The sequence below is a fragment of the Pelmatolapia mariae genome, linkage group LG2, assembly GCF_036321145.2.
Source record: "Pelmatolapia mariae isolate MD_Pm_ZW linkage group LG2, Pm_UMD_F_2, whole genome shotgun sequence".
Classification (NCBI taxonomy): Eukaryota; Metazoa; Chordata; class Actinopteri; order Cichliformes; family Cichlidae; genus Pelmatolapia; species Pelmatolapia mariae.
This window is the reverse complement of record NC_086228.1, coordinates 7,474,191-7,486,407: the sequence shown is the minus strand read 5'-3', so window position 1 is coordinate 7,486,407 and position 12,217 is coordinate 7,474,191. Positions and strand designations below refer to the sequence as shown.

Below are 12,217 nucleotides of genomic sequence, written 5' to 3'. Positions count from 1 at the left end.
GTGCCCAAACTTTGCGCAATAACGCAGAACATGTGTAGTGTGCGCAGGCAGACTTGGCAATCGTTGGCAGTTGTACCCTAATTGCCTCCCCACCACCACCCCAAAATCAGTTAATGCACAGTGTTAGGAATTGAAAGGCAACATGCAGCTGGCCAATTAGTTTGCGGTTACGGCGCTTTATGGGGTGACATAACCGCTGATGATAGACACCAAACTAAAATGTTATCACATGGAAAAGAAATTAAGCAAACTCTTCTCATTTGGAGCTGCATATAATAGCAGAAAGATCATGATCTCATAACTGTTACTTAGATATCTTGATAACATTATTTTGTTCTCTTAATCCCAATTTATTCCCATTTAAATTAAACTGAAATCTCATTCTCAAGGAACTGTTAGAGTTAGTGAAACGGTACTATTTTGCAACTGAGTGCATTCATGCATATTTATAAGTACTGGAATTTGCTCTTTCTTTGCAGAAAGTGGTGGCTCTGACGCCAAAAGTGCGGCCAGCGAGGGATGTTGGCCAAGAGTGCTCCTGTCCTCCAGGTACCTGTGTGTCTGTACCTTAAATACCACCTACCAAAACACATAAGCAAAACACTAAAACCCGCCACTCTCAGGTAAACGTTAACGACTGAGCTTGCAAAAGCTTTTGGCAGCCCCCCTCGGACTCTGTCTGTGTGTATGTGTGTGCACGTGTGGAGGATTACAGCCCCCTAAAGCCTGGGGTAGGGCCCGCAGAGCTCAACACTCAGCAGATCAGTGGGACTGGGATGTCCATCCCTGAGCCTTTCAGCCTTATGCCACTTTAATAGATGGAGCAGTCCTGTGCCAAGATTGGCCACGTTTGGCGTGTGGTGTTCATTACAGGGCCAGTGATAGTTCCTGGGGTGGAGAACAGTGTGTGATCCACATCATGATACACACACACACACACACACACACACACACACACACACACACAGTATCCCTCTGAATTAAAGAAAGATATAAGGTATTTCTTTGATTTCTAATTACACTGCAGTTTGGTGCGACTTGCGTGCCAAGAGTGATGCATAAACATCAGCTGGAGTATGCTGCTGCTCAGTGCTGGTTTACACGGAGCATTTGGGCTGAGCTTTTAAAGAGGAAACTGTTCTTTATTGACAGAAATCTTTTGGCTAGCAGCAACAGGATGTGTGAGTGTGTTGAAGTTGGCATTCATGACATTCCAGTTTTGTTTTTTTGTTTTTCTTTTTTTTAAAACTTGCAACTCAAGTGGAATCTGGCCACAGTTCCTGCTTGGACACATTTTCTTTTCTAACTTTCTTGTATAAAGAGGTAAAGCCAGAAGTAGAGTTTTCAAGGTGCTTATTGGAGATTTGGGAAATTGCCTTGTATGGTTCTTCTTTTTGTTGTTGTTGTTCTTCTCTTTCTCAGTGTTTCTGGATGTGAATAGCTGTGCAACAATAAGAACAGGTGAAAGCATTCACAAGTGGAATTTCTGGCCCGCTTTCAACACTTTGTGCTTTCCATCCAGAAGCGTGCTCTGCCGAGAAAAGCTTGTTGGTGCTGTCTGCTGGGTTAGAGGAGATACTGATACTGCTAATTTAGGTTTTAGGTTTATTATATATAAATTTATTGAATGCAGTTCCACTCCAAGCACTTTTAAATAAGAAGTATGCAGCACACACTTTGTAAGAAATGCATAGGAGATGTTTTTACTCCATTAGATCTTATTATTGTGTCACATGTTGCCCCTCATTTTCCTATAAATCTCGTAAACTGCTGTGTAATCGAGTGGTTTTGGCACTGATACGATCCATAACAGCTCTTCAGGAGTCTATTTAAAGTCCTCTCTAGATGTGGCGGTTTGTTTTTGTCGAAACAAAAGGCTATTTTGTTTATTGCGGCTTTGATGCAATAGAATGCTTGTGGACATCTATTTTTTTCCACGTCTCAGCGATTTGATTGCTCAACACAGACTTGTTAACATTTCTCTATAAAAATGTGTTTATTTCTAAGGAGGGATTTCCAGAAAATAAATGCTTTTCTTCTTCTTTTTGCACGTTTTTATGAAAAGTATCGCGTATTTGTCTGCGTCCTTGAACGAGGGTTTGGGCTTCACGTCGTGGTCACACGTGGTCCTATGCTGCGTGTGTCGTGCAAGTCTGAGTTTGTCTCAGAGCCTTTGAGGGGCCGACGGGAAGGGGGGGGGGTGGCGCTCCTCTCTCTCTCAACGCGACACTGTAAGATAAGACCATCTTCTCCCCTTTGGTACCAACTCTCACCGCTTGAAACTTGATTCTCTTACCAACAGGATCACAAGCCAAGGTATTTCTGCTTGTATGCGTGTGAGACACAAACTACCACACTGCATGAGTAGCATTTCTGCCATTAAGTCCGTGCCCATGCCCTCCACATCAGGGTGCTCACCTTTCACTATGCATGAGGCCAGGAGCCCAACAGGGGGCAGCAGCTCTGCAGCACCGTTGGAAAGGATGATGGAGAACTCTTGGTTGACACTTTTTAGTTGAAAGATGTTCCTCTAATGGAAAAAAAAGTGGTAAAGTATTGTGAAGGCCAGCAGACCCACTAACTGTAAATGGTAATGTCCCTCAGGCTTTCACTTCAGGGACATTTACCTCCAGGCAGCAGCACTGGGCCTCCTCTGTGTGCTCACAGATACAGCACGGCCAGCCGTTGTTAAGTCAAACTGTCACTAAATGCAGCTCTGCTTACGAGCTTCAGGTGTTTGCAATTAACACCCGCCTACACCCTCAACACACACTCAAGCAGCACATGCACACAGGCATACACAAACATTCGCGTACACGGGCGTTCATTACTTACACATGAGCACAACACCTCTAAGGTGCCCCGACTAATTCGAATCATGTGGGGACAGCATGTCCCGCGAGGAAGGAGTGTATTGTCATCTAAGCAAATTGCGCTTAAAAGCTGTTTAACAGGTCTGATACTTAGTAGGGGGCACAAAGTCTGCCAGCACTTTGGCGAGTACCAGCCTGAAAATGACTATAAATAAACCTGAGTCAGCAACCAGCGATGGCTCTGCTGAATGAATGGGTGTTAAAAATATGTTGTTTTATGTGTGCTGTGCTTGTTTTCTGCTATATGTGAGGACTGAGCGCCTTCAGTGTGCCTAATGCATCTGTGAGAGTCTGTGGTGTTCTTGTATGTGATGCCACGAGGTCAAACCCCTGGTTGTGCAGTCAGATTAGATTCCATGAGATAAGAAGAGGTCATTAGCACATTAAATGGGAGCACGGGGACCCCCTATATTTGAGTGTTTGTGCGTAGCATTCTCACGGAGGGATTCCTTGATGCATTTAACATGTGCCGATACCAACAGAAGTCCTACATATATATACTCTTGACGCCTTCTGCAGCAGGGTGATGTTTAATCGCCTGAGAAATGCACTACTTCTTGTGTGAAACCCTCCAGCAGTCTGTTGGCGTAAAACATCCCGGAATGGGATCAGCCTCTCACTCTCACTTAAGGGCAGCTGAATGCACTCATTGCCCAGCATCGTGCTCTACCACCTGGAGGCGGGGATGGAGAAAAGTCTTTTGGGAGTTGGAGACCCAAAGCGGGGCCAGCAATCACCCCTCCCTTCAGGCTGCATTTTGTTTAAAAGCCATAATAAATCAAACAGGAAGCTTGCTGCTACCTATGCAACATATTGCCACAGGAAGAACACATATAAGTTTCATTAATGACCACTTTAAAACAATAACAGCAGGAAATTTTGTTTTTGTAGGCCATGTTTTAGATTTGCTACACTGTAGCTTTGGGCTGGGACAGCATTAAAATGCTGGACCGGAGCACATAACCAGCTCTTTGTGCACGATTGTGAGTCCTTTGACTTCATGTTTGTTCTTGCACCCGTGTATTTCTAGTACTTGTGTTTATTTTGATGTCTGCAGGTACACGGTTTACTATGTCTCGAGGTGACTGAATACATTGCTTTAGGTATCATATGGCATCAATATCCTCTCCCCTGTGGCAACAAGTAATAACCTGATGCCACAGGGGAGAAGGGTTTTCAAAAAAGGGGAGTAAAATGGACAATTTTCAGGAGACAAAATCATCTCTGTCCTGCTGGCACACAGAGTTAAGTGTCTGTGCACGCATACTCATACTTGCAGATATCAGTTGGACCGCAGCGTCTTTTTTCCAGCATAAATCTTCTTCTGATCCAGGCAAAGTTGTAGTGCAGAATAAAAATATGTTCTACATCCAGCTGACCTATTTTTTTTTTCCCTTTGCACCTGTTTTACTTCACACACTGTACTTCCTCATGAGGTGAACATACAAGCTAAATAGATTTACACCTCTGTGCACTCTAAGCTATTTATTGAATGTAATTATTTGAAAGGAATATTTCAGTAAGACACCACTGTGTGGTGGTTGTTTTTTGATGAATATTATTCGGAAGGAAGTAGAATGTTTCCCTTTTCCCTCCTGTGCTGTCCGACAGCCTGCTTTGCATTTAGGACTACATCCCAAAAGACTACAGACAGCATTTTCATATGGACAGCAGCTCCACAGCATTTCGTCCTCAAGTTACTTTTTGCTTCAGCTGACGTGTCGTTAAGAGGGGGAATAAAAATAAGTGATGTATCTTAATTTTTTCTTATTTGGAAGATGATCTTGGAAGGCTTAAGTGTTCTCAGTTTATTTGTAGGAGGAAAGGGGAATGCTGCTTCTTAGATAGCTGGAGATATTTACTTTGGCGATGGCTACGTCTGCATTGCTGAAGTCATGCGCTGAGTGCAGCGATTGAGTTCAAGAGGTGTTTCTAGATCAAAGCCCTTTAACTGGTAGCCACTGTCAAACAAGTAATTTAGTGAAATGGGCTGCACCGTTAAAAGTTACAAGGGGAAATTGCTGAATTTATACATTTAAAGTCTTGTAACGGGTTACAGGGAGGACTTTTGCACATGTGAAAAACTTGTAGGAAACCTTTGTGGCTTTAAAGGGAAGCTGTGTGAAGTTTGGTGCTGTGTGGCTGACTCCAATCAGCAATGCAAGAAGGAAGTCATAAAGTCAATGTATTATTCCCACAGTTAGTTGTGTGTGTTTTACAAAAGTACAGTTTGAGCCCTCTCTTTTACGTCTTCTTTACATAACTTTTGGTCTGTTATGATCTTGTTACAGCGACCTTAGTAAGCCAGGGTGAGTGCCAGTGCTTCATCTGTTATGTGGCCAAACCAGGATGGTGTCAGTGAAGTGAAGAGACAACTCGTCTCTATATGAGATGTTCATGTGTTCATGTTCACCAAAACATTTGCATTAAAGTCAGACTGAGGATGAACTGAAGCACAGCTGGTGGAATCCACTCCAGGTGTGGACATTTTTATCCATGTGTGAGCCCTCCTGACCATTGATTAGCTCACACACACACACTCACACACTTGCACTACATAACCACAGAGAAAACGTCCACACGTCTCCCCTTTCTGTCTCTCAGCAGCTCTTTTTATTAAAGTTAGCTTTGTGAAACCACAACGTTTAACAGCGGGGCCAACATTCTTCCTGGCTGGACACAGGCCGGCCAGGCGGCAAGGCCCACGCGGACCCCAGGAGAACGAAGAACTGTCTGAACGCAGTGATCCGCCCTGGGATCGTAGTCCCGATTCACAATAAAGGTTTCTGGATGCAATTATCTGCTGGCATGTTATCATATTATCTGTCAGAATTGACCGAGGCCATTAAAAGCAGGAAATAATGTGAAGCAGTTAAAGGAGGAAGCACAGATTATGGCTTATTTAAAGAACTTTGCATCCATGTGTACATATTTAAGCATCATCACCTCTTGGCTAGCAGGGCGAAAATCACCTGTTTTGAATGTTGTCAGCCCAATAAATAGCTGGAGCCGGCTAATGAGCAACAGCTATTTAAGGATATGTTTATATTTATAAAGTGTTTTTCTAGACAAGTAAGAGAGCTGTAAGCGGTTTCTCAAGCGCAGCACAGCAGTGGTGCGAGGGCATTAAATAAAAGAATCAGTTTTGAACACAACCCCAACATAAACATGAATTAGATGTTTGTTTTTTACCACAAATGGACACCGATTTAAAAATAAAATTCTGCATTTTTGAGGTTTATTGTACGTTGTGAACTGAATCAACAAGCTATTTTAAAATTGCTTTACTTAAACATCTTTTAACATCAAGTGCTACTTAAAAGAAAAGTTCGAGCGATTCCGCGGGGAATATAGAGTAAGATATCAATCATTTCAAATGCACATGGCATCAAAGTACAGCTAGACTTTGAAGAACATCTGATGTGCTGCTTTTCACACAGTAATGCTTTGTCTGATGGGCATGATTTGAAAACAGCCATTGTTTGCAGCAGACCAGCGTGCATCAAAAGCATCAAATGTTGTGTTAAACCACAGGGATGTAATTCATTTCTTTAGCCCTGGATTGATTTAGGAGCATCACCACAGAAGTATCCATGGTGTTTCTTTGGCTGGAAACTCAGCAGATGGCCTTTAGAAGATTACTTTAAATGCAAAACAGCACTTATTATAGCTGTTGAGTATTTCTAGTTTATCTATATTAGATATTCTGGTATTTTAAGATGTGTTTGGGACATTTTGTCTCATATTTTCTTTTATAATAATCAGTAATGGAAAAAAATACATTTTTCTTCAGGGAGTCCATATTTTCAGGACAAGCAAGTATGGTTTTGCAATTAGGAGTTGCAGGAACTTGCAGAGTGGTGCAGAGCAGACACGCAGTGCCAAATGTGGAAACTATTATCGTGTTTTCTTTAATTATCACAAGTGGCAGGTGACAAGGTGAATAGCCTTTTAATGGGGGAGCAAAAAAACTCTTTAACACCACCATGTGGGCTCCTGCTGGCTGACAGCACCGTGATGATGAAAACAGCCCCTTTCCGTGCTACAGTATGAACCTGTTTTATATTAATTTAATTGATTTGTGTTAATTATTTCTCTGTATTCACAAAGATCTGAAACACCTCATGGTGATGTCTTTTGAAGTGTGTTTTCATGGGAACGATGATAGTGTCACTTGAACGCTCTTATCCTCTATTAAAGAATAAAGATCGACAGAAATGAGTATCCCATATCAGTCCTTCTGCATTTTTACAGCTCAGTTAATCTGTCAGGAATGTAACAAGGCTGACCCCAGCTGCGGGACGGCACTCGTGCAAACACACCTGGATTTATTGGGCAGTTAGCATCTCTGGACATGAACCCAGACAAGCAGATATGCAGGGATGGTGCAGAGGATACTGTTTATCCTTCCAGACGCAGACTGGTAATAACAGTCACGGTATATCTCTCTTTGGGAGTCACAGAACGGCTGTTGGAGATGTGAAGAAGAGCACTGGTGATCCAGATGGTCTCACTGTGGCAAACGTGCTCCTGCTCAGTGTAAAAGCTCCTGGATGGACTCGCCACTCTCCCGGCACCTCTTTAATGAGCTGAGCTCATAAAACTGGGCCTGAAACCTTTGAACGGGCCCTCGGCACCACTGGTGCATGTTATTCTGTCATAGCAGGGAGTGCAGTATAGCTCTCAACAACTTAACACCCCCACTTTGAGCAGCGGTTTATTTACTTGTCTCAGGTCTGCTCTCGCTCTTTCTCTCTATGTTTGACCTCTCCAAATATGTCTTTCTGTCTGTTATTTCCCCCCGTCCCCCCCATGTCTCTGTTTCCTATGAGCAGCCCCTCCCCCATCATCCTGCTCAATATTTATGATTTCAGGAGTTTATATTTAGCTCACGATTTGGTTGGTCTGAGGCTGCTGTACATCCACAGTGGGTCAGTCAGTGTATACATTAACCCAGAGTTCAGCCAGAAGTGAGGCGGGGGAATGGAGCTTGTTATCACACATGCTGTAAACAGACGATGAGGAGATGCAGGGGGACTTTCACGGGATAAGTGGGGAGTCCCTGAAGGTACAGGCCAAGGTTGTCTTGTATTGTAGCTACTGGTGAAGAGGAGCAGTAGCTGTTAAAGGCTATAATCTGCTGACTGAATGATTGCATTTCTAATAAGATGAACAATACGGCTGGGGTTTTACTTTTTAGGGTTGGTTGAAAAAAAATAAATTAAAAATCAAAAATGGCAAAAGTTTGCCAAGCAAACCTCACAGTCATTCTGCGCTCATGTTTACAACCATATGTAACACATGCAGGGCTTAAGACTAAGCCACAGTGGCTGCAGTTAAACGATCAGCATCACTCTATGTGAAGTGGCCTGTCCCGCCGATGGAGTCATTTATCTCTCTGAGGTTTCTCTTCACTGATTTGAGGATTTCGCGCGCAGTCGTCCGCCAACCCGACGTCGCGCCTAATAACCATACCAAAAATGACCCCGTAAATAGATCTGATCGCCGGCCAAGCTTGGGCAGAAGTCTGTGCGTGTTCAAGCTGTATGTCTCTACGTGGGGGTCACCGATTTTTGGGTGAATGTTTTTCCAGCAGGCCTCAGGGTGAAGCAATGTGATAATTGGAGCTAAACATGTGTGTATGTGGACACACACACACACACTTGATTTGCTGATATTAAATTGAAACACTTGATTTGTATCAAGAATGCTGTTGCTGCTGCTGCTCACTCTCTAACTGCTTGGCCCGGATGGAGGCATAGGTGGAGGTGGGGCGGGGGTGGGAGGGGGAGGGGGCGAGGAGGAGGAAATGGAGAAACTTAGAATAGAAAAATATATTGCACATGTTGAAACTTTTTATCAGCGTTCCATCTGTTTTTTACATACTGAGCAAGCTTGTGTGCGAGCGTATGCTTGTTTTGTGCACGTGTGCGTGTCTATATGTGTGGGCTCACCTTGCGTGTGTGCACGTGTGTGTTCCCCACATTTCTGCATACCACCTGACAGCCCATCTCCATTGCCAGCCTCTGCAGGGACTTCTTATCTGCATATTTGCTGTTCCACTCAGGAATCATAATAAAACGAGTCCTGAGTGCATTTTGGGAGCCAGGAGAGTATATCACAGATGTCCAGTCAGCTTGGGTTACACATGGAATATCTGACTTGAACATGTGGACAATCTATCAGGTCTACCATCTCTTTCCTCTCATTTTCTCCCTGCCTGCATCCAAATTTTGTTTCTCTTACTTGCTTTTCCTACTTTTCCCTCTCAGTATTTAGCACGCAAATGCCGCTCTTCTTCCCACATAGTGTTTACACAGACAGAGCATCGGAAGTATGTAAAAAGGATCCAATCAGCCTGTTTGCTCATTTTTGTCTCACAGTATTTTGTTTCTAGGGTTGCAGCATGAATTCTCATCAATAGGAAGACGCTCGCAACCCATTTAAACATAGAACCACAAAACAGCACAGATGCATGCTCAAGTTTTTGTTTTTTTTCACTGTCACTCTTTTGCTTGCTGCTGGTACTCCTTAAAGCCGGGGATTCACACTAGGAACTGAGCAGTCTCCACTTTAGTTCTGTTTATTTACTCTGAGTGTTTTCTCGCTTTCATGTGGTTCTGATGTGTGATCTGGAACAAGGACAAAGACTGGGATGAGTGGTGAGAACGGGGAGAACAAGACAGCGGCCCAGGGAAGCGCCAGAGAGACTAATGTGTGCAATGTGATTCCCATGAATGGGATTTAAGATGTGAAGTAGACAAATGAAACCAAAGTCTTTCTGTCACTTTAAATTGCTCTCTGTCCTTTACCAATTAGCAAATATGGTGTTACTGCAACACTCTCTTGGCATGCAGCATTGCCTGCCCTGCCTGGAGCTCCATATGATTCCTTTTACACTCGGAGCACAGATTGGCTGTTTTTAAACCAAAAGCGAATGTATACACATCTATAACCGCTCAAACTGGATCTTAAACGGGCAACGTGTTTATAACGCGCAATGAGCCAGTAAGGAGATCTGACCCAATTCAAGCTGCTCATCATAAAACGCGCTGCGCGTCGGAGCCAAACCACCAGCGAAAAGCGATTCTCTAGTGTACTTTTAATTGGAAGAATTGGCTTGACATGCGGTGTTATTGTCTAAGAAGGGGGAGGAGGGAAAAAAAGAAAAAAAGCTGGCACAGATGAGAGAAAACTGCGGTTGTTCAAATGAGCGAGGAAAATTAAGATGTTATGGTATGAGGCTGGAGATGGGAGGTAGGATTTCTAGCTTGTGGATTTTTGTCTGGGTGTGTGTTTTTACAGAAGAACAGTGGAATTTATTAGATTTTAAAAAATGGTTCTGATGAAAGCTAATATAAGCCTAACCAGTGAAAACCAGCTGACTGCAGGTACAGCTGCTGTGCTCTAAAGTCACACCTTTGACACATTTTTCAGTTTCTAAATCGCGTTTAGTCGGCTGCCGTTGCGAGCTCTGATCTGTCGCTTGTTAGTGAGGCCTTGTCTGCCTGCTAACTCATCCAAATCTGTTTCACCTTGCTGGTGGAAGCTTTAAGATGCACTCGCAGCCAAGCAACCTCTTTTCCTTTTCTGGTTGCTTTCTCTTGAGGTTGTATGAAAAGAAAAACACACATTACTATTTTTGGTGCTGTCATTCTCCTGTGAAGAGCCAACCTGCTGTAATTTCCAGAAAACCCCAATGCTATTCTATTTTTCTTTTGTCAGACCCCAGTTTTGAACAACTAGTGTACCTGGCTCATTCGGGAAACAGGAATGTGACTGACTCTTTTTAACAAGCTGGTTTCTTGGAGACAGATTTCCTGGCGCCATGGAGCTCTCAATTATTTATTCGGGGCAACAGGTTTGATCAAATCAGACAGACCTGATGAGCATCTCTCACGTGGCAGATCAGCTGGACAGCCCGTCATCTTGCCTGACCCTTTAAACTGCGTTAACATTCATTCAGTCTGTCTCTTTGTCCTCCTCTATTGGGAAGACAGACAGTGGTAAATGGAGCATAAGTGCACTGATGCTTGTCTTTCCTGTGCAAGGTTTTTTCTTCAGTGCACGTCTGAATGCTTGTTTGTGTGTATGTGTGAGAGAGAGAGGAATAGTCCACGTGCAGAAAAACGCAGAGGGAGGGCGACTGGCTGCAGGACATGCTGGGGGTAGGAGGGTGTCAAAGTTTGTGTGCTCTCCATGCAAACAGATAGTCTGAATGGGGCACAGATGCAAGCCTCCCCGCTGTCCCGTTTCTCCCCATTTTCTCCCCATTTTCTCCGCGTCTGACTATTTCACCTCATCTTTTTCGCTCCCGATTCCCTCCCAGGAGTGTTTCAGCATAATACTCCATCTATTATCTGTATTTTTCAAACATTATCCTCATGTTGGGAGTTTCCTTTGTGGTGTCTCTCCTCCTGTTCTTCACTTTACTGCCTCTTAACCATCTGCCTCCTCTCGCCTCTTTCCCCCTCTTCTATGCAGGACCTCAGTAAAGTGGGGTCAGCCTTTAGCATGTAATGCTGTGTCTTTCCTCTTGTTTCTCCCCTGCTCTTTGACTACTTCATTAATGTTGGCCTCTCCAAACTGGCCGATTGCCTTTCATGTTTTCCCCTGGGTCATGGCCTAGACATGACAGTAGGCCTAACATTTCAAAATAAGGCCTCTCCACCGGGACATGTCAGGTTTTTCACTGAATTTATGTGTATTTGTGTCTAACGGGATTAGGACAGAGCAAAAAGAAAAAAATCTTACAAACATCTGTGCTTGTTATCTTTTTTTAACCTGATTTAGTGTCACCGAGTGGAGCCATTGTGGATTGTGCCATTCATCAGGAGAAAGAGGTTGAATTTCTTTGAAAAAAAAAAGAAGAGTTTATACTTAACGGAAGAGAAAAGTTAGAAAACGGGGAAATGTGAAACCTGTCATTGTATGCTGTCTTGGAATAATTGTCACGTATATTTAGCACATTGAGACACAAAGACAGCTGTTGTTGCCAGCTCACTTCTATTTTGGCCCTGCGTCGGTCCCTCCTGTCATTTTAACTGGGCCCATATCTGTAAATAGTCTGTGCCGCTGACAGGCTGTTCACACAGATCACACGCCACACCAAGATCTTATCTTTTAATATTAATAGAAGCCAGACTTTGGGGATCTAATAACCTAAATTAAACTGAACACAGTCTTAGGTTCAGTTATTGAAATTCGCTGCTGGCCCCGGCACACATCAGGGGTTTAGTTTATCCGGGATCTTACGTCCAGTAATAATCCTTAGCCTCTAACCTTGCAACCTCTTCACCTTTTAGTAACAGTGGAGCCCCACAATCTCTCCTTCAGTAAGCTTC

At 43.6% G+C, this 12,217-nt stretch overlaps 1 protein-coding gene across 1 annotated transcript in view; it reads left to right on the top strand.

Annotated features, from left to right (window-relative positions):
• col23a1a (collagen type XXIII alpha 1 chain a) overlaps window positions 1-12,217 on the top strand; it is a 129,841-nt gene that overhangs the window by 670 nt on the left and 116,954 nt on the right. Inside the window, exon 2 of the mRNA XM_063492300.1 lies at window positions 480-549. Coding sequence (XP_063348370.1) covers window positions 480-549 — 70 coding nt within the window. The remainder of the gene's footprint in view (window positions 1-479; window positions 550-12,217) is intronic.